Below are 21,815 nucleotides of genomic sequence, written 5' to 3' on the forward strand. Positions count from 1 at the left end.
GGTCGGAGGGGCGCCGGCTCGGGGGGGTTGTGCCGGGAGGGGGCCGTCGGGGCAGGGGCAGGGGCAGGGGCTGAGCCCTCCGCAGCCGCCGCAGGTGCGGGATGGGTGCCGGGGCGGCCCCCCCACGGCCCCCGGGGCGCCCGCCGCCCCGCACTCACATCCGGGGCCGGGTTTGCTAATGGGAGGCGTAATTAACCCGGAAAAAAGCGACGGCGGAGCCGCGGGCACACCCCCTCCGCCGCCCGGCCCTCCTCCGCGCCTCGGCGTGCGCGCAGCCCGCAGCCCCCGGCCCGGCCATGCGCGGGGGGCGCAGCCCAGGGACGCCGCGGGGTGAGTGCGGGGCCGGGCGGGGGGGGGACAGCGCCTCGCGGGGCCGTGGGGGGGTCGCGGGGCCGCCGCCGTCGTGCCCGGGGGCAGCGCCCCCCCTGCAGCCCCTCCGGTCCGGGCGGGGATGGGGAGGGGGCAGCGCGGGGACCCCCAGCATCCCGGGGTCCCATCCCCCGTATCCCGTCGCTGCCGGCTGGGGCTGACCGGCAGAGCCCCCCCTGCCCCCCGAGGGGGCTTCCCGGGAGCGGGGTCGGGGCTGGCGGTGCCCGGGTGCGGGCGGGCGGGCGCCTTCCCCGGGGGTCGGCGCTGTCCCGGGGACACCCCCGCGGGTCCGGGCCGTCGGCGGGGGGGGCGCTGCAGAAGCTCCCCCCGCGGGGCTGGCGGCATCGGCCCCGTGCGCTGGGGGCGGCCTCGCTGCTGCCGGGGGGGTCGCGGCGCGGTCCCGCACCCCAGGGGCTGTGGGCAGGGGGCGGCGGGGGCTGCTCCTGCCGCGGCGGCTCGCGGTTTTGGGGCCCTGCGGGGAGATTTGGGGGTGCTGAACGCACCGCTCCCTGCTGTGGGGCTGTGCTGCAAGGATTGGGCAGCAAAAGCGCAGAGAGGATTGGATCCGCGGTTATTTAAAGCGTGCTCCCCAGACTGCGTGGTGAAACGACGAAGCGTACCCTCGCTGCTCCCAGCCTGCTTTCAACAGGTTAATTATTCCATTAAGGCACGTCTGGATCGAGCAGCAGTGAGTCGCTGGGCTGTTCCTACGCCGTCTCTGCCTTGTGTGCCTGCCACCAGACAGACGTCGATAGGGCAAGCTCTGGAAACTGCTCTGCAGGGCAGGTAGAAGGAAGTGGCGCAGCCACCGCCGCGCCTCGCAGCCCTGCACGCACGGGCGCTGGTCCCACGCCCTGAGTGGCACCGGGGCAGCTTGGACAGATGGATGGGGAGAGGAGGAGGATGCCGTGACCATCTGCAGGCACAACGGGCTGTGTTGCAGAGTGGGGTGCTGAGGATTTGCCTGCACCTCCGTGGTGCTCAGGGCGGCAGGTCTGCAGGCGCCTTCCTGCTGCCAGGTTTCCGCGGGCAGTGCTGCCGTGGCTGGAGCTGCACCCTGAGTGCAGGGAGTGGGGTACAAAAGGGCACAGGCAGCCGCGGTGGGGCGGTGCTGGCGTCCTGGGGGTGCTTCCTGGAAAGTCTGGCACTGCAGCCACACGTGAGGCCGTGGAACCAACAGGAGCCACATAACAGGGTTTGCATATCAGGACGGCTCCCCGCCCGCTTGGGGGCAAAGGCAGCGGCGTGCCTCCGCCTCGGAATACAAGGGGAGGGGATTTGGCACCTCGTTTTGCTGCAAATCTCTGTAGCTCGATTGCTCTTGTCATCCCATCAACTGAGCTTGAGAAGGGTTGGCTGTACCTTTTGGTGGGGCACCAGGGCTTGGGCAATGCTGGTGAGCCAGTCAGCTCTGAGGCTGGGGAGAACCCTGGAAGCCCTCGCTGTGCCGCTCTGCGCAATGGCATCAGTTCTTGATTTGGATCCAGGAACGAGAAGCTGAGAGCCTGGGGCAGTGCAGTGCTTGGGAGGGTCTTTGGGCTGTGGCTGGACAGCAGGTTAGCCTGCACGAATGAGGCCCTGGCATCGTGGTAAATCGTAGCTCCGAGTGCTCAGGTTTCCATCACGGGGCTCATCTGAAGCTCGAGCACCTCCTCCCGTGAGGACTGCAGGGCTCGGTAGCACTCCTGAACAGTGATCATTTTCTGATTCTCTGCTCAATCCCTCCTACTCTCCCCCCCAGATCTAGTCTTGTGTCCTTCCTATGGCAAAGGCAAGTTTGGGTCCTGCATACAAATATTTATGACTCTGAGTTTATAAAGCGCTGTGTAAATAGTAAACATTAGTGTAAAGTGAGCTTTTTCTGGCCCTTGTGGAGTTCCCGAGCAGGAGGACCAAATACCCACATCCTGGCAGAGCTGGAGCTGCTACTTTTGTCATTTTCCTATGGGAAAATGGAATTCCCAGCGGCCACAAGGAGCCGGGCAGCCCGTGTGCTGCGAGGGGCTGGGAGCAGCCGGGGAGCGGCACGGCCCCGGAGGAGGGATGGGGAAGATTCCTGCTCGCTGAGAGCAGCGCAGTCCGGAAGGCAGAGTTTGGAGCGATCGTTATCTCCTCTGCCCGATGATTTTTGCATATCCAAGTGCAATCTGAGGTCAGCTTGCACGGAAGAATTGAGCTGCTTTGCGTGCTTTTAGTCGAGCCCCTGCTAATCCAGGATGGCGAGGGGGGAGATAAGGAACCGCGGGAGGGATCCCGGGGGTCCGGCACCGCAGCCACGAGGAGCTGGGGACTCGCCCCTGAGCTGCCTGCCAGAGCCAGGTGGTGCTGCACCCCACCTCACACCCTTCTCTTCCATTTCATAAGCAGAAACCTCTGGATTTTTGTTAGCAGCAGGAGGCGATTAAAGAAGCCTGGTCTGAACATATTAGTACGGTTGAAGTCGGCTGGGAATCTGTTTTATGTGCACTCCCCCACCCCACAAAAATAAACCCACAAAAAAGCAGCGAAATGTGAAGTGCCCACATAACCTTTGCATCAGCCCACCGTGTTGTTTTGAAACAATCCTTTCTACTGCAGCGGGGCAGCTTCCCCCCCGTGCAGCCTCGATACCCATCTCTGGAGCGCTGACGTGACGCCGAGGTGCTGACGCCAGGTTGCCTCGTGCGCTGCCACCTCTACCTCTGCAGCTGCACCGCAGCTCTTGCACAACACTTGCCACTCCGGGCCCCACTCCACTGCAGCTACTCAGCTCAAAAATAGTATTTCCTCCTTTTCTGCATGACATCTTTTATTTGTGCAGCCTCCTCTTCTGGCACCTGCACGAGTCACCTCCTTTTCTACCGGACAAACCGCACCAAGCTCAGCGCGCATCCTCTCGGTAACCGCTGCCTCCGTCCCCTGTCACCGGGGCTGGGGGCTCTGCCCGAGCTGCAGCCCGTGCCTGGCCAGCCCGCGGGTCTCCGTGCTGGTCCTGCTCCTACTGCGGGGCTGGAAGTGACAGCGACCTGGTCCGACGGGCAGCAGAGTGGCACGAGGTGCCACCGGGCTCCCCTCCCCGTGGCTGCCGTGCACAGCGGGCGGGTGCTGCAGATGCGAGCGGTGGCAAAGTGCACCCGCTGCCGCTGAGTCAAAGTGGCTGCTGCTCCCGTGGGGTGACCGAGAGCGATGCTGGGTCTCGCCCACGTCTAACTCCCGCGGGGGACGCGAGCACCCTGGCCCCGTGCTGCCCGTGCGGCGGGCGTTGGGCTGTGCCTCGAGCTGAGGAGCAGCACTGCAGAGGGTTTGTGCCCCGAGCAGCCCCGGTGACACGGCTGCGCCCCGTGGACGTTGGTCATTGTTTTCCCTGCTGACTCCGCATCCTGGCTGCACACATTTTCTGCTGGAGTTGCAGATTGTTTTCCATTTCCTGGGAGTGTGCTCAGGCTCTCTCTAGTGCACAGCCTGCTGCGGGGTTATTTTTTGTTGGCAGTTCCCGGGGGCCTTGCGTTGCCCGGGGACCTTTGCGGCTGCTCTGCCCCGTCTGGAGGGGCCGTGCTGGGGCACGGGGCTGCCCCTCGGCGTGGTCCATCCCTGCCCTGCGGACCCCGCTGGCGCTGGCTGCAGAGCCTGGGGAGAGCCACGCCGTGCCGAGCACGCCTGGAGCCGTGCAGCAGGGCCAGCGAGCTTTTGTTCAGCTGCGTGCGGTGATCGAGTCCATCTGTGGTTCCTGCAGGCACCCTGGTGTCCAGACTCCTGCAGTTCCTCCGCTGAGCTATTTCGGTCCTTGCTCACTGCTCTGTTTTGCCCGGCTCTTGCCTGCACCCGGGGCCGTCACGCTGGCACCCCCTCCTTGCCACAGAAGCGTGCTGGATGACTTCTGTGTTCGTCTGGCAGCTTCCCCACAGCGTGACTGCACGGAGGGACAGTTTCATTTTGCTTTGACTGTGTTGAGCCGTGTGCTTTGGAGGCCTGGGAGAGGCAGCAGAAGTTTGGCTGGGAGCTGGGGACAGCTTGAGAAATGGGAGCTGCAGGAAGCTCCGGTGGCCGTGGGATGCGCCGCAGGGGGACGGGATGAGGAGTGGATTCCTCGGCTGCTCTCGGGAGCCTTGTGCAGGCTCCTGCGCCCTTCCAGCACCCTTCACTGGGGTGGTGGGCACATCTCTGCAAGGCCTCATTCCTCAGTGAGGGGGCAGCCAGCACACCCGTTTGAATCAGTCCCAGCAGATTCTTTTCCCTCTCCCTTTTGGCATCTTTGTGCTGCGAGCTGGGGGCTGAGCCCTCACCCAGGAGGGGTTGAAGCTAACGGAGGTGGGGAGCGGGGCACGAGCAGAGCACCCACCTCTCCCCTGCCCTGTCCCTCTGCAGGGTGATGCCAGAAGGAGCCCGGCATGCCGTACCTGGACCGACAGAACCGTATCTGCGGGTTCCTGGACATCGAGGAAAATGAGACCTGCGGCAAGTTTCTGCGGAGGTATTTCATCCTGGACACCCAGGCCAACTGCCTGCTGTGGTACATGGACAACCCGCAGGTAGGGCTCCGCGGCCGCGCTCCCGCTGGGTCCCTCCCTGCAGCTGCCCGGCACGGGGGTCCCCGCGCTGCCCTGCGCTGCCAGCCACGAGCCTGGTCTCTCTCCCAGGGTGACCCCCCCGGCACGGATTCTGCGTGGTGTAGTCAGTGATGTAGAAAGGAGGCCTTCTCCACACACAAAAAAGTGGGATATAAAAATATAAAAAGCGAGCAGGCCGGTGAGGGCACGCCTGGTGTCGGGGACAGCAGCGTGTCACGTTTGTGCCTGTTCCGCTGCGGTTTAATTGAGGGAAATGCTTTCTGCCTGACAGCAGCACGAAGCGCAGGGGTAGGGCTTTTCCCCCCATCTATTGCTTGGGCTCATTTTGTTTTCCAAGCCTGGGGTTGAATTTTCCACTCCTGCTGCCTCATCCAAAGCCTGGTGCAGTCTGCAGGGAAGCTTTGGGTTTCTCCCTGCTCGGGGTGAAGCTGCTGGCTTGCGGAGCAGCGGCGGTGCTGAGCCTGGGCCCATCTGGAAGCAATCTGTCATTCCCAAGTAGCCCGGGCTGGTTCCTGCTCTGGGCTTTCTGAGGAAGCAGCAGCGCAGTGGGATTACATCTGTTACCAGCCTGGGTCACCAGCAGTCCTGAACTCTGCATCTCTTTGGATGTCGCATCCAAGGAAAATAAACCCGGCGCTCCTATTTGCACGTGCTGGGCTGCACGAGCAGCCCCAAGCTGCAGCAGCGTCTCCTTCCTCTGCCCGGCCCTGCTAGCCATGGGCTGGGGCTGCCACAGGCTGCACTGGGCAGGAGCCGACGTCCTGGCATGGTGCAGGGTCTGGCAGCACGTCCTGGCACCCCTGTGGTCTCCAGCCCCCCCAGCAGCACTTGATACCTTGCAGGAGCCCGCACAGCCCCTGCAGTTCGTGTCTTGGTATAAAGGCAGCGAAAACAGGAAGGATGCAAGCTCCTAGGAAATACTCCTCATCTTGGAGCGGTGTCACAGGGCAAATGTCAGCGCTCGGTGCAGCCAGGTCCCTGCCTGGTGCAGTGCCTGCTGTCTCTGGGGGCTCCCCGGTGCCTGCTGTCAGGCTCAAATGAGAAGGAGCCAAGGCTGAGCTCTGGGATGAGCCTCCCGGTGCTGCTGGCAGCTGGGCAGGCACCTGCCCCCGGTGAGCATCCCCAGGGCTGCTTCAGCACCATGCAGTGGGGAAGGAGAAGCGCCCGGCCGCCCTGGTGGGCAGTGGCACAGCCTCGTGCTCGGGGCCAGAGCTCGGCAAGGAGCTGCTGGGAGGGATGGGGGCACGGGAAAGGTGGGCGCTTGGAGAGGGGCAGTGACCGAGCTGGGGACATGGCTGGTGTTTTCACCACTTGGCCCCGCTGCTGCTGAACGTTGGGCGCTTGGCTCGCCCCTTGCCTTCTCCCTCTCGTTTCACTCCCGTTGCTTGTTTTGTTTTTTGCAGAACCTGGCCATCGGTGCGGGTGCTGTTGGATCTCTGCAGCTGACCTACATCTCCAAGGTGAGGGCAAGGGGGCTGGGGTGCCCTGTGCCATCCCCCTACCCCGCAGTGCTCCCAGGAGAGGTGCAATCCTGCCCCGTCCCCATCCCCGCTGGGTGCCTCGGGGGCGTGGGAGGAAGAGGAACCGCTCTGCGGTGAGGAAGGGGCCGGGGGCCGGGGCCGGATGGGAGCACAGCATCAGTGGAGCTGGCGGTGGCTGGGGCTGGGGCACCGAGCCCCGCTGCAGCCTGCACCGGCCGGGGACGTGCCCAAGCCCTGCGAGAGGTGCTGTGGAGATGGGAACGGAGATGGCCCCATGGTTCCTCTTGCTGTCAGGCAAAAACGCTGCAAAACCCCAAAACTGCCCCCCAGCCTGGTGGCACAGAGCTGCGGGCACGGCTGTGTGCAGCTGCGTCCTGCCCCTGCGCCGGGTCCCGCTCATCATCGGAGCCAGGAGAGAATCGAACAGATCTCCGTGTTCCTGCTGAATCATGATTTATAAATTAAGCTCAGATGAAGCAATGCTGGGAGGCTGAGCCTTCCCCATTTCAGAAAGAGCCGCACTTATAAATTATATAGGTTTTAGTCTGTTTGAAAATTGCTGCAGGACGGCATTTGGTCACAAACTGCGGGACTGGGTTATGCCCGTGGCTCTAACTACCAGCTGTAAATACGCCAGAAAAATGGAGCTTTGCTTGAGAAAACATATTTAAAGCATTATAGACTGGCTCGGAAGGAGGAAGCCTGTCAGAATAAATACTCCATGAATGCTGTGCTTGGAGCCCCGGGGAATATTATTCTTATATAAATGATTCCTGCTCTTTAGGGAGAAACCACTGCTATTTTCCTTCAATTTTCTTAATTGCTGACAAGAGCGACAATGTTGGTCCGGCAGGAACGCGCACTTCCAAGGCCCTTGAAAGCTTTCTGCTCTTCGCAGTGCAGCCGGTGCCTCGGGGGGCTGGCGGCGGATGAAAGCCTGGGCTGGTGCTGACCTTCCCTCGGGGCTGCCCGCCCGTGGGCTGCGCGGTGCCGGGGGCAGGAGGCTTCTAGTGCAGTAGTGCTGCTGCAAAGCCTGCCTGGGCAGTGGGGAGCTGGGGCTGCTGCCCGAGCAAAGCAGGTACCGGGGGCACGGCCGGTGCCTGGGGAGCGCCAGCTTGCCCGTGGTCTGGTGCACATGCATGGAAACTTCCACCTCTCTGTCACGTTGTTAGTGTTCATGGTTATCCTTCATTTTTTCTTTCATCTGCTCTGTCGCAGGTCAGCGTCGCCACCCCGAAACAGAAACCGAAAACTCCGTTCTGCTTCGGTAAGCCCGGGGACAGCAGTGGGGTGTGGGGGAAGCGGCAGCACGGGCACACGCGTGTCCCAGAGGAGCAGCGTTGCCTGGGCAGTGCCTTACCACGGGGGCTGTGACCCCACACAGCGATCAGAGCACGCAGCGTGTCCCCCCCTGGGTGTGCTCCCCGAGGGGCTCTGCCTTCTCCGTGCTGCGGACCCACCAGGACGGGGCTGGGGAGCACCAGGGCAGCTCTGGTGGCACAGCAGGGCCCGTGGCTACTTCCTCCAGAGCTTGTGCAACCCGAAACATCCCCGGTGCTGTGGTGCAGAGGTTCCCCGAGAGCTTCCCCTGGCCCACATCCAGCAGGCAGCGTTGCTGCGGGGCCAGAGGGACCTGTCCCCAAGGAGGTTCCCAGACCCTGCTGGGGCTGCATGCACATTTCGGAGGAGAGCTGAAGGTGGAGAGTGAGGGAGTGCCTCGGATGGTTGGGTCCTGGTTTGGGCCATGCCACAGCCTTGGCCTCAGGTCCCTACATGGTTTCTGTGGCTTTGGCACTGAGTTCTGGGGTGGGGGTGCTGCCAAAGGGGTGCCCAAGCACCGTCCCCTGGGGCTACAAGGGGTGACAATCCAAGAGGCTACAAAATCGGTGTCTGCAGAGTGCTCCGGGGTCAGGAGCTGAGAGCTGCTGCCTTGCAGAACCACTCACTTGTTCTGACAACGCTGAGCACCGAGCGGGGTTCCCTGACTCTTCTGTTTCCCTTCTCTGGCAGTTATCAATGCGTTATCTCAGCGCTACTTCCTGCAAGCCAGCGATCAGAAAGACCTGCAGGACTGGGTGGAGGCCCTCAACCGGGCCAGCAAGATCACGGTATGTCGTGCTGCGCCCTCGCTCCTGCTGTGCCCGTCTCTGCTGGAGACGTCCCCATCCCCATGAGCTCTGGGCTCTTCTCCCTCTGTCCCTCCTGGGGTGGGGGCTGCCCGTAACCGATTCCCTGCTGCGGCTGTCAGGGCTTCTTTCTTTCAAACCAACTGCACAGGCTCTGGCTTGTGCCGCCTGCCCCCTTTACGGGCTCGGGTGGCCGTGTCCACAGACAAATCCTCCACGGCAGGGTGGGAGGCAGGGAACCGAGCCGCTGGGCTGGCAGCGGGGTGCCCAGGGCTGCAGCTCCTGCCTCGAGCCGATGCGCTGCGCCAGTGCCCACCCTCCTGCGAGCGGCGGCTCTGGGTGGGAGACCGTGGCTGCCCCCCTCCCTCTGCCCACATTTATCCTTGTGCCCGGCTTTCCTCAGGTTGCGCTGTGCTGCGACGGCTTCTGAGGCTTGGTGTCAGTCCCCAGAGGCACAGGGGGCTGCGGGGAGAGTTTTGGGGCTCAGACCCTTGGCAGCCTCTCGTCTCTCTCCCCGTGCACTGAGCAGGGCTGGGGGCACCCCGGACTTGGGGGCATTTGTGCCCGGTGCAGGGTGATGCCTGTGGGACCAGAGGATGGGGCTGTGGTTTGGGCACTCCTCCCAGTGCCGAGACCCAGGTTCAGCTTCTGCTTCTCACGGGGACTTTGCTCTGGGCGCATTGCCCGGTTCCTGCCTCTCCTTGCTGCTCGGGCGGCTGCTGCCCATACGCAATGTCCCCCGTGGCGAAACCGCTTCCTGCGGCTCCCCGGCAGCGCTGCGGGGCTGAGCCACTGCTGCTGCCTGCAGAGAGCAGGAGGGTGGCCCAGAGCCCCCGGTTGATGCTGGTAGAGAAGCAGAGTGCTGGCTGGGGGGGAAGCTTGGCCGCCTGCCGTTCTTCCCAAAGCTGGGGGTAGCAGCACAAGGGGGAAAATGGGCAGGAGCTGGGAGCTGGGGGCCGTGTCCCTGCCCGCTGTCCTGTGCCGTGCAGACGCAGCCTGCCCGGCGTGTCGCTGTAAAACAGCGCCTGGACGTGCTGCAGCTCAGCCTCGTTCGGCGGCTGAAAGCTCTGAGTGGGGAAAATTAAAGGAGCAAGTGTCCCGGAGATGCGCTGGGCTGCAGAGGCCGGTCGCAGACTCCTGCGAGGTGATGCCGCGTTACTCACCGCCTCTGTCTGGGTTCCTCCTGTGAACCGCCCGGGTGTGGCCGCGCCCGCCTTAATTGGGGTGTCCCTCCTTAATTGGGGTGTCGCCTCCCTTTATTCTTCTTAAAGGGCCGTATCTGGGGTCAGGTGGGGATGATGATGTGGTGGTGCCTGGAGCAGCCCCGTGGCCTTCAGCCTCTGCCTTTGCCCTGCAGGTACCCAAGGGCGGTGGCGTCCTGCCCGCAGAGATCACGAAGCCCCCGGCGGTGCCGCAGGCGCAGGATAGGAAGCCTCAGGTTGCCTACAAAACCGAGATCATCGGGGGCGTGGTGGTGCACACCCCCATCTCCATCAACCAGGTGAGCCTCCGGGCCGTGCTGCTCTCCGACAGAAGTGCCCGGTCCTGCTGCTGGCGGCCCTGGGGAGCCACGAGAGCAGCAGAAAGCACACGGGTGTACGAGGCTGCTCCTTGTGAGCCTGTGGGCTGCAGCTGGGGTTGGGTTTTGGAGCTCTGCTGCAGGGACGAGAAGGCTGAAACCAGGAATTGATGTGGAGATGTCTCAGAGAAGGGGGCTGCAAACCCTGGCAGCTGGTCGGCCTCTTGGCCGCAGGCTCTGGGCTGGTTTGGATGTGACAGCAGCGTGGCACTTGTGTCTGTGCTCCCAGTGCTTTTAGAGCGGCTGGTAATGGAGTAAGCAGAAAGGTGGCAGCTTCCTTCGTGACAGGCAAGGGCACCTCTGCCACAGCCATTCTTTGTGCCCTGTGCAAGGAATGGAGAAATACCATTTAATACCCAGCAGTAATGGGCTCTGTCGTTCCCTAACCTGGGCACTGGAGCAGCAGAACTCATGGATGTGGCCCTCGGAGGCTTGGCGATGTCCCCATGGATGGAGGCTGTGCTCCAGGGGCTGCTCCAGCTGGGCAGATTTGGGGTGAAGGGGCAGCACTGCACGATGTGGGGTCCAGGGGGTGGCAGGTTCTGGCTGTGGGCTGCCGGGAGGCTGGTTTGCATTTTCATTTCTGGAAACCAGCTGAGTGCCTGCCAAACCTTCCCACTCGCTGTATAAATAGCTGCACTTAGCACCTTGAGCACCTCTGCTTTGTCTTGCTCTGAATTATGAAGAGATGGGGAGGGGTGAGGAGGGGGGGGGCACCCGCTGCCCCTGGGCACCCCACGGCACCACCTGGCTCCAGATCCTGCCCCGAGGTGCCTGGGGCAGGGGGGCCACGTGCTGCTGCCCCCATGGGAGCAGCCAAGGGGCCGGTGGGGATTTCTCCCTGGGGAGGCAGGGACAGGCTCATACCCGGGGTGGGGGCTGGCACCGCGTCCCACGGTCCTGCAGCCCCCTGCCCTCCACTCGTGGAGGGGGAGCAGGGCCACGGGTGACCCCCTCCAGGTGCTCAGCAGCCGGCTCTGGCTCCTGACGGTGGCAGCACCGAAATAGAGCAGGAATTAAACCCTCGCAGTGCTTCTCACTGGTGGGTGCTTCGCACACTTCCCTGTCTGTGGGGGCTGCATGGGGCTGGGGCTCACGGCCACCCATTCCCAGTGCCCCTGAGCAGCGAGCTCGCCTTGCCCTCCTCCCCCTGCCCAGAAGCAGCGAGCTCCATCCTCAGCCCTCGCCTGACTTTTCTTTCACAGAGGAGCTTTTTTTGGAGGTGATGCGTCAGCCGCTGGGCTATTTTCTGCGCTCTCGCTGCTTGCCCTGGGGTGAGATGGCAACTCTCCCTGCTTCCTGGGCACGCTCACGGTTTCCTGGTCCTGCCCTGGGATGGATAGTGCCATCCCCGGGTTGCTCAGTGACTGCTGGGGGGACCCCTGCTCCTGCTGCACCCCCAGACCTGCAGCAGCATCGCCCCAGCCCCTGGGTGTGCCCGGGGCGGTGTTTTGGGCACGGAGCTGCCTGGCTCGGTGGGGCTGGTGCCGACCCAGGGAAAGGTCTGGGGGTGCCCGGCTGCAGCTTGGGGCTGACCCAGCTGCTGCTCGCCTCTGTCCTGGAGGAACCAAACGCTGCCCCGAAGGTGCTGGAAGGAGCCGAGCAGGGCAGGTCGCTGGTTAACCGCAGCGGTACTCGCTCAGGCGCGGGTGCCATATAAGGCTGGCTGCTATGGCAATTCGCAAACCTCAGCCTCAGAGCAGGAGGAAGGGGTTGGAGGGGCAGGAGGGAAGGAGATGAGCACAGAGGTTTCATCTCGAGCCATCCTCCACGCTGCCGCGGGGGGGGAGGGACGGCGCTGCGGGGAACGGGGCGATGCTGGCTGGGGGCAGCGGGGCTGGGGGCAGTGGTTTTTTTTCTACCCGAACTCCAAACATCGAGGTTTCCTTCGGGGAAATGCTGGCTTGGCTGTGAGAATGTGGAGCGGAGACTTTATGGCTCTCCTGAGCAGTTTATGCCCGTGATGGATTGCTTTCTCTGGCTGGAAAGCCTCCCTGCCTTCTAACTTGGGTTTGTCTGGCTCCAGTTTCCAGCCGGTGGTTTTTGTTCTGCCTCTGCCAGATGAAAGAGCTCCCGTACCTTGCCTTTCCCCCAGGACCTCTCTGTTGCAGTTGAGTTGCTTCTCAGTGTTAGATAAGCCGGGCTGATGAAGTTCAGCTCCCCTGCTGCAAGGGATTTCCTCAGCCCTCGAGTCTCCTCTAGGGCTTTTTTGTAGCCTCTCCAATCTCTTAACACTGTTTTTAACACGTGGGCACCGTCGTGGTGAGTTGTACTCCAGCAGCAGTCTGCAAGCCAAATGCAATGAGAGGAACCCCTCTCTCCTCTCGTTCATTACCATGCTCATGTCCAGGCGCTGCAATTCTCCCTGTGCATGCCGTGCTGTGCTCAGGGCACGCTCTGGGCCGCCCTCCCCTCCAGCTTTCCATCGGGGAGTTCCCCTCCCTGCTTTCTCCGTGCCCCCCCGGGTAATCACGCTCTCCTTTTCAGAACGGAGGGGACGGGGCAGAGGGCAGTGACCTGGCCGCCCACCCGCTGCTGCGGCGCTCGCAGAGCTACATCCCCGTCTCGGCCACCAAGCCGCCCGCCGGGCCCCCCGCCATCAAGAGCGGCTACTGCGTGAAGCAGGGCAACGTGGTGAGTGCTGGGGGCCCGCGGGGTGGGTGCTGGGCTGCTGCTTCCCCCGGCTCAGGGGTGCTCTGGATGCCACCAGCATGTCCCTGGCACGGGGAGAGCGCAGGGCCCAGCACCCAGGGGTTTCCTCGTCTGTTTTCCAGAGGAAGAGCTGGAAGCGCCGGTACTTCGTCCTCGATGAATTTTCCATCAGTTACTACAAGTGTGAGCAGGTGAGCAGCCCCCAGCCCTGCCTGCGTCCGGCTGCTCCTGGAGCAGAGCCCTGGGTTACGGGGTGCTCGCGGGCACACCCCGGCACCAGCAGCCCTGCGGGGAGTCCCAGCCCACCGTGGTCTCCTCTCATCTCTGCAGGACAAGGAGCCCTTGCGTTCGATCCTGCTGAAGGATGTGTGCAAGACCCACGAGTGCCTGGTCAAGTCTGGGTAATGCTTCCTCCTGTGCCCTGCTCCTGCCGTAACCCCGTGTTGCAGCTCGCTGCTGTTTCACAACCCTCTAACGCCTCCTGCTTGCCCCCCCCGGCGCTGTGCAGCCCTCCAGAGGGTCCTGGGGGTGGGCAGTGAGAAGTATACGGGCCTCAGCAGAAAGCATTCTGGATGTGTTGCTTTTCCTTGTTTTTTTTTCTCGGAGTCACATCCAGAGTCCCCTTCTCCCATCCCTTCCCCTCCCAGTCCTGAATTCCCCCATTCTCCCCTGGAAACCCTCCCCTGGCTGGAATGGGGGCAGCAGGAGACCCCTTCTCAGGACAGCAGGTCCTTTGGCTCCCCCCATTCTGCCGTTCATTCCTGTGTTATTCCCAAGTGTCTCGAGCTTGCTTTCTCCAGACATTCTTCAAACATCCCGGTTTTGGTTTGCTCTTAAGAAACTTCTCTTCCTTCAGCTTCCCCAGGCAGGTTGGGGAAATCTGGATGCAGGATATTGTCATTCTGTTCTCCTCCTTGTGCTGATAGTCATCTCTGTGGCAGAGGCGTGCTCGCACAGCTCTTATCTCTCTAGATTAAGGAGTACGAGGCCCTGCACAGTAAATAGCATCATATGACAGAAGAACAAAGGTGTTCATAAAGCAGCTGAAAGCTGGGTACAGGCGTATTCCTTAAACTATCACAGGTGGCTACACAACGTCTTGGGAACAATTTTATTGCAGCTAACGCTGATAAAATCAAATAACTTGAAGATTTGCAATGAAAATGAACTAAGAAAACAAACTTCTTTAGCTTGAGCAAAAATGTAATTCATTAATTACAGCTTTGTATCAGTTATTCTTAAGAATTCAAGTTTAAAATGAGGCTGGGGATTCTGGGACTGGGGAGGGGACAGAGGCTGAACTGCAGGAGCTGAAATGTTTGTGGATGGAGGTGGTGGTCCCTGGGGAGCTGGGCTCTTGTTACCAAAATCCTGATGAGATTGCTCGCCCTGAGTGTGTTTTTTTCCCCAGCACACTGTAGGTGTGAGGGTCATTCTGGCGTTTCGCTATCCACGGTGACTTCTGGGTAGTGACTGTCTCTTTCTTGCTGTTCCCAGTGACCTCCTGATGCGGGACAACCTCTTTGAAATCATAACGAGCTCCAGGACCTTCTACATCCAGGTACGGCAGCCGAAGGGAGCTGGTTCCTGAGCCGAGGATGGGTGGAGGCAGTCAGCAAGGCAGGGCATTGCCAGGCCTGGAGTTTACTTTGCTAGGCAATAAATTCCAGTGCTGACAGCCAAGGCAAGCCACCCTCCTCTAACCAGGATGTTCCCCAGCAGCCTCAGCCAGCAAACATCAGCGGATGAGCTCGCACACGGCTGCCTGGCTTCAGGGCACGGGCAGCGGGGAGGACTCCGGGTGGTTTCACTTCTCCGCCGGGGCTTATTTATAACAGCAGCTCCTTGTGTGAGCAGGAAAAAGCAGAGACGAGAGCACGCGGCGATCCGATGAGCATCGCGGGCGTGCGGGGCTGTGTCTGCACGCGCTGCGTGCTGCCGATGTGGCCACCACCTGCCCCCGCCGCCTGCCTTGAACTCTTTTTGCAGGCGAGGGCAGGGCAGTGCGGTCGCTTCTGAGCAAGCAGGAGCCAGCAGCAGCTGGGCTGGGGGCCGTGGTGCCCCGTGCATGGGTCAGCCCGGTGCTGTGGGGCTGGGAGGCTTGCAGAGGCACGGGGGGCTGACTCCTGGCTGCTGTGGTTTGCAGGCGGACAGCCCCGAGGACATGCACAGCTGGATCCGCGCCATCGCAGGGGCAGTTCAGGCCCTGAAAACCCGCCCCAGGGTAGGTCATATTCGTATTTTGTGTCAAATAATGATCATGCTAACTCACAAGATGCTTACTTCGGGCCTGTGTAAACGCTCGGTGAGCCCGTTTCCAGGTGAGGTGCCTACCCTACTGTCCCTGCCTTTGCTTGCCAGTCCCTTGAAAAGGATTGAAAAGGGAGATCCGGCTTCCAGGCTGGCCCTGGCTGAGCCCTGCTCTGCTCTCGGAGCTTTCTGATGGCAAGGGGCCATTGAATTCAGGCTGGTGGTTTGCTTAGCGTTTCTTTCCTTTCTGCAGAGTATGCAGAGGGCCTAATTCTGGTCCCCAGAGCTCTGCAAATTGCTCACAGGAGCTGCTCACACACAAAACCAACCGGCACTCACTCTGCATCTGTCCCTGCAGGAAATCTCCTTCATGAGGTCCTGCTCCATGACCAAGCCAGCCCCTTCCCAGCAGAGGCAGCCGGCGGAGGAGAGGAAGGCTCTTTGCAAAGCCCCCTCGACCTCCTCCTGGCAGCCGTGGACGCCGGTGCCGCAGGCGGAGGGGAAGCAGCCGGCGCTGGCGGAGGTGCCGGTGCCGATGAGGGACGCGGTGTTCGTGCCGGCATTCACCGAGCGCGACGTCGGTGCCACGCAGGGCCAGCGCCTGCGGCACAGGTCGGAGCCGCAGCACCTGAAGGAGAAGTCCTTCGCCTTCGACCTGGACGATGAAAGCATCCGGACCTCCGACGTCTGACGGCGCCGAGCCACGCCGCGGCTGCAGGGCGCGGGGACTTGGGGACGCGTGGCCGCTGGTGGGGCTGGACGAGCTGGTCTCCTCGGTACTTCTGCCCAGCCCTTGGGACCTCGCCTGCCCCGTCACCTTGGCTGGGACGAGATTTGGCTCCTTTCCTCCACTGTCGCTGCTCCGTGCGGCGCTGGGCTGGGCCAGATGCACTCCCTGGTGCCTGTGCTCCGTGGGGAGAAGCGGGGCTCCCGTCCTGCTCGCCCCTCGGTTGTGTCTCAGTGAGCCCGGGGGCTGTGGTCTGGCAGCGGCTGGCTGAGGTAGTTTGGGGTTTTGGCAAGCTGCCTCCACCCCGGGCACTGCCTGCCTCCTGCACGGGGTGGGAAGCGCCAGCTCCGCACTGCTGGTGGGGGGGTGTCCTCTGCAGCAAATGCATCACTTCTCCCCAAAAACACCCCTGGAAGAAACAGCAGGAGGACTCAGAAGCAGGAAAGGGGGGAGTGAGGTGGCCTTTCTCGTTTCTGGATAAATGTTTTTCTCCCCTTTTGTGCTGCTCAGTCTTCCCCCGGCACAGCCAGGGAGCTGCACCACGGCGTAGTTGCGCTCGGAGCAGGGGAAGCGCTGCAGCTTCCAGTGCTGATGACATTTTTTCCAGGAGACCAGCTCTTTACCCTGCTCGACTAATGGTGTATTGGCAAATCTGTTTGCTTTTAATTCCTTCTTTTTATATCTGTCGCCACTGCTAAGCTCCAGCAGACTCCCTGCTCAATGCCCTCTGCAAGGTTTTAGTGATTTTTAGCTGCGAGCTGCTCCTGGGCAGGCTGCCGGTGCCGCAGCGACCGGGGGCAGGAGTATCCTCAGGTATGTCTCCCGTTCTGCACTGCATGCAGTTAGGCACCAAAGAGACGTGCCTGAGTGGTGAAGGGCTTTTAAGAAAAAGCAACAAAAGCCGAGTGTTTAATGAAACTCGGAAGACTCGTCCAACTGGCCTCTTACCCGCCTTGAAATGAAAATGAGCAGCACCTTTTTAAGCAACGCGAGCCATTTCCATAACCAAATGTGCTCATGTAGGAGGTGTGACAAATAGCACATAGAAAATTGAAGTGAGATTGCCCGATATCTGCACCCCAACAACGCCTGTGCAATGCCTCGGACACCGAGAAGCAGCACACCCCTCCTGGCTGCTCGCTCAGGGCAATAGCTTGCATGGCTGTGACTTTGGAAAGCTGCACCCAGCCCCTTCAAGCACAGACGTTGCTTTACGCTCATTCCGTGGGCCTGTTTAGGCTGGAATTACACCCAGAACGAGGGCTGTGCCCTCTCTGTTCCTCTGGGTGTCTCCGAGCTGAGTGCACCAGCCCTGTGCTCACTGGAACCGAGCTGCCCCCGACACAGGCACGCTCGTTGCCGTCTGATAAACCAGGGTGGCAAGTGTGGGAACTGCACAGCAAGCCTGGCAGAGCACGGAGGGCTCTGGAGTTAGCAAGGCTTCCCTTCACTATGTGCTCGTTGCCATTTCTTTGTCATTACGTGTTCTCTGCTTTGCAAAATCTGTTTAACGTGCCCCCCAGAAGCAAAATCTCTGATTTGTCCCTGCCTTTTCCAGGTCTGTGTGCTCTTACCCAGCTCAGGCAGCCTGGGATTTAGCATTTTTTTTTTCACCTGCCTCGCTGCACATCCAAATGAGGTTCGGGCATCTGCCGAGCCGTGGTGTTGGAGACGAGGCCAGAGGGGAATTTCGTAGCTTGGCCGTGCCCTGCAGGTTTTCTCCCCTGTCCCTTCACACCAGCCCTGCACAGCCGTGCTCTGCACAGAGCGTGGTCTCTTTGGGGAGGTTTGTGCTCACACCCACACCTCCGTGCCCGCAGCAGGAAGGGGAGGCAGCGGCACTGCCTGGGGCAGGCGCGGTCTGCTCGTGGAGGCGTTCTCGTTTTTCACAGAATCAGTTGGCCAACACGTGGCTTGCTAGCAGTACGTTGTCAGATGGCATTATTTTGCTTTCCCGTGGTCTGCTCTAGGCCGCGAGGGGCAGCTGAAGGTACACTTTATACAGCCTGTGAGGCGGCGAGCGGGGCCTCCCGAACCCGGTGGGCGAGAGTGGCTCACAGGGGGCTTGTGTGGAAATCCTGGAGAAAATTGAGAGTATGAAAATGAGTGGGAATCGACGCAAATGGTACTGGGAGAATGTTAATATTTGTTATTTAATTGTAGAAATCTAGGTTATGCTGTTCCTTTTTGCTCTATTTGCACTAGTGTTTGAATTTTTTTCTCTAGGCTGACTTGTTCTTTGGCTAGTTAGATGTTCTGTTTCCGAAAATGTTTTAATAATTTGGTAAGACTATCAACCATAAAGTTATGGCACTTAGTGATATCAGCGCTCTGACCTCATTTCTGGAGAACATTGAATGCGCAGGGACGATGGTTACTTTGTGCAAGGCTTCAAAAACACAGAGTACCAAGTATTTTTGTTGCTTGATAATTGCAAAGTTTCCTCGGGCCTGGGATGGTAAAGCAGAAGCTCGTTGCGCAATTACGGTTAATTATCCAGGAGGAGAAGCTACCAGTGGCTCCAGCATGGTTGCGACATCCCCGTCTCATTCCCACCCTCCCTCCGTCTTCAGGACAGCGCGACGGCCTCGGCGGTGGCACGTGGACGTGGGACTAAAGGCAGCGTGCTCAGAGCCGGCCCAATCCGTGATGGTGACCCCCTCCTGCAGAAATTGCTCCTATCCAGAGGACGGACAGAAACACAGACAGGAGCACAGCCAGACCTCGATGGGGCTCTGCAGCGATTCCTAAAATCGGTGCCCCACGTCCTGTAGGTTTGGCTCTTGGCACTGGTGTCGGGGTGAACGCATCGTCCTGGTGGCTGCCCCGTGTCCTGCGTGGGCCCTTTGGGAAATGAAGCTTGTGCCGAGTTTTCCCTGCTTTAGTAGCGGGTGCGGGTTCAAGGTGTCTTGTGCAGAACGAGCGGAGTGAGGAATGGGTTTGCTATTTTTATATGAAAACTCCCAAATGGTTTCAGCCATCGGTCAGTGCTGGCTGCATGCTCCAAGTGCTCTTAGGGACTGGGGTCCCTCGCCAGGCGATGCTCCACAGCCCGTGGTGCCGATCGTCCGCCTCGCGCGTGTAAATGCTGGCTGCAGGAGATGGATCTCCCTTTTTTTGCCCTGTGTTTTTAAATAAAGAAGGAAATCCCAGTTGCTTTTCCAAGCTGTCCATTGGTGTTGTGTATTTTGGGTTGTGAGTCGTGAGGGGGGTCAAATGCCATCCCTGCTGATGTAAGATCCCCCAGATCGTACTCAACTTGAGCACTTCCACAGGTAAGTGTCCCAGTAAAACTCTTGCTTTAAGCCTGTTTTTTCCTTTTAATATTACATTTTCCAGTGCAGTCTAGCTGAGCACGTTTCTCGTGGCCATTTTCAGCCTGTGCTGTGTTGACGAGGAGCGGAGCAGGATCTCCTTTCTTCAGGACTCCTTGAATAAATAGACAACAGAGGAGGAGGCTGCGAAATAACTTCCTCCCAGACCAGCCTAGGAAACCCCTGCTGCGACCGGTTGCAGCTGGGGGCATAAACAACAGCAGAAGTGCAACGGGAGCAAACTTTTCCCAGTTGCTGGGAGCTGGGAAGCAATCCTACAGAAACAGAAAGGTTTGGAGAGCTTCACATGAGAGCTGCGCCATTTTCCAACACAGGGTTTTGTTGATGGGAAGATGCATTCCTGGGAGAAGTGGTGCATTTTTTTATTTTTTTTTTTTACTAACAAACTAGCCCAATTGAGGACTAGTAGTAATGCTAATACCTTCAAGGAATGAGACAAGCAAACGAACTTGCTGCAAAGTTTCTCGGGCAAATGCTGCAGGGGTGGCTGCTGAGATCTGCAGACGGCGCGGATGGGGATGGGAGTCGAGCCTGGGCTGAGGGAGGCTGAGTGTGCGGGGAGGCTGCTGCAGAAACGCCTGCAAAGGGCTCGAATGCTGCCTTCCCAGACTCATCTCCTACCCGCTCCTCTCCTTTTCCCACTGCGCAGGACAAATGCAGGCACCGTGGGCTGGGCAGTTGTGATGGCATCAGGAAAAATGCAGGACATAAATGCTGCTGTTGTGCACAGGTGAGTTTCATGTGTAGGATGGGAATGAGTGCCATTAGAAACAAAAACATCAACGTGCCTATTTTTAAAGCCCAGGTTTAGAACCCTAGCAACTATCTTTTTTCCCACCCCTCCATCAAAAGGATACTTTTGATGTAAGACTGCTTTTCCAGCTTTGTTCCCCATTAAAGTGAATCAGAAATCTACTTAAGAAACGAGTGGGTGCCCATTAGAAGCGTGTGTGTTGCACTGAAAACACCAGAGGTGATTCATGCAGCAGAGCAGCACGTAATTGCACTGAGGAAGGCAGCACGGTAAAGATTTTTCCCAAAGTAGAGAAAGAATTGATAATATTTCTGACTGGATTGCATTGCCCTCTTGCCTCGAGAGTATGAAGGGATTTTTTTTCAAAAGATTTCCCCCAAGCAGGTGACACGGCTGGCATGGAGGTACGGTGAGGAGACTGGACTTGCTAGGTCACGTTTTGGAAGTGTTTTATGCCAGTCTGCCCTGCAAATGTGCGTGATCCCCGGAGCACTGGGAGTCGGCTCCTGGGCACGCTGTGCATGGCGCACGGGACCCCAGCAGCCCCCAGCGCCTTCTCTTGATGCTCCAGCATTTTGCATCCCTGTGTGAGCTGTTGGTGCCTCCTGTACCAGCGCTGGCTTTCTGAGGGCCTGTCCCCAAGGACTCAGCGTGCTGTGACCTGAGGGAGCCCTGCAGCCTCAGCACAGCTCCTTGCAGAGCGCAGCACCGAAACACCAAACCCCCAACTTCAGAGGGTTTGGGAGCTCGTTCCAGCCTTGGCTGCCTCACTTCTCTGCTGCCCCAAGCCTGCCGGAGGTAGCTGGGGTCAGACTGAGCAGCGTCGTGCTCTGAGCGCTGCCTCTGGAAGATGCCACCGAGCTCAGCAGCGACGGGCAGGGAGGGGACGAGGAGCTCGGCCTGGAGGTCTCAGACACGGGCTGTGCTCAGACAGATGCTATCGCCGATGTAAGATCAAACTCCAGACGCTGCCCCCGGGGCTGTGGGAACCACAGGCAGCAGAGAGCACTTTGGTCAGCTTTCAGTGGGATTCCTGGATGCTTAGGGAGCGATGCCCCAGAAATTCCCAGGTTTGGGCTCTGTGATCCGCTCTGTAATTAGCAGCAACTGTCTCGCGGGCGCCTCTCCTCTTTGCATGCACGTCCGCGCGGCGGTCGCAGCAATATTGCAGCGGGAAGTAGCACCCAGGAAGTGTCTGGCCTGAGCCCTTCTTGCTGTAATTACGCTCCTGGCGGGGAGAACCAGCCCTGCTGGCCCGACCAGCAGGAGGGAGAGGGCTCGCGGCTCAGCAGGGGCTCTGCTGCCAGCCACAAGCTCGTCCTCGTCTGCGAGGTGGTGCGGGTCCTGCTCAGTGTTGGAGATGCCCTTTGTGCTGTCTGAAGACCGCAGGGTTTCTGTGACGCACCTCGGGCCAGAGAATCTCGTCGTTTACTAGAGGAATTCCCACTTTTCTAAAGCTTTGCTCCCTGCTTTAAATAAACCATGGGGAAGCACAACCTTGAGGCTGGGATTTCAAACTTACTGTCACTGGGAGTTCAATTCATGTTTCTCCCAGTAACTCCTTCTTGCTCTTGCGCCATGGGTTTGTTTCTGAATTAATGTTCACAAATGCAGTGCTGCGGGTGCCTTCATGGCCTTAAGGTCATCTGAGCAGCTCCTGGTCCAGCCCTAGTTGTGCCTGGAATACGCTGGTCTTGGGAAAGCACAATTCAGAATCACTTCACGATTCTGCCTTTGTGCAGCTGCTGCTGCAAGGGCCATCATCCGAAACGGGGACAGGATGGCAAAGTCCCGGGGCTGGGCACGCTGACGGTAAGTGCTGTCACCTCCTCTGCAACCTGCTCTTTAAAAAAAAAACAAAAACAAAACAAAAAAAAACTTTAAAACCGTACAGCACAATAATCCATTTTTATTGCACGAGTGCAGTATAACAAGTTGCCCTATGCCTTGCTCACAGCAAGTTGTAGCATAACTTCAGGCAGAGCAGAGAATGCA

General features: G+C 59.8%; 1 protein-coding gene across 1 annotated transcript; it reads left to right on the forward strand.

Moving 5' to 3' along the window:
* The first annotated feature begins 237 nt into the window (after positions 1–237).
* Positions 238–18,896, forward strand: PLEKHA2 (pleckstrin homology domain containing A2). The gene is made up of 12 exons (XM_084499202.1): positions 238–330; positions 4,714–4,877; positions 6,320–6,376; positions 7,616–7,664; positions 8,408–8,505; positions 9,881–10,024; positions 12,590–12,736; positions 12,877–12,945; positions 13,085–13,155; positions 14,252–14,315; positions 14,901–14,978; positions 15,363–18,896. The coding sequence occupies exons 2-12, from the start codon at positions 4,737–4,739 to the stop codon at positions 15,693–15,695; spliced, it is 1,251 nt and encodes a 416-aa protein (XP_084355328.1). The 5' UTR covers positions 238–330; positions 4,714–4,736; the 3' UTR covers positions 15,696–18,896.
* Positions 18,897–21,815: the final 2,919 nt, after the last annotated feature.

The sequence above is a fragment of the Aythya ferina genome (assembly GCF_964211825.1).
Source record: "Aythya ferina genome assembly, chromosome: 27".
Lineage (NCBI taxonomy): Eukaryota > Metazoa > Chordata > Aves > Anseriformes > Anatidae > Aythya > Aythya ferina.

Bases quoted from the DNA above. Each gene is read 5' to 3' on its own strand.
- PLEKHA2 (XM_084499202.1), top strand. From the start codon at position 4,737: ATGCCGTACCTGGACCGACAGAACCGTATCTGCGGGTTCCTGGACATC. The intron at 10,025-12,589 runs GTGAGCCTCCGG...TCTCCTTTTCAG, and splicing joins CCCCCATCTCCATCAACCAG to AACGGAGGGGACGGGGCAGA. The intron at 12,737-12,876 runs GTGAGTGCTGGG...TCTGTTTTCCAG, and splicing joins GCGTGAAGCAGGGCAACGTG to AGGAAGAGCTGGAAGCGCCG.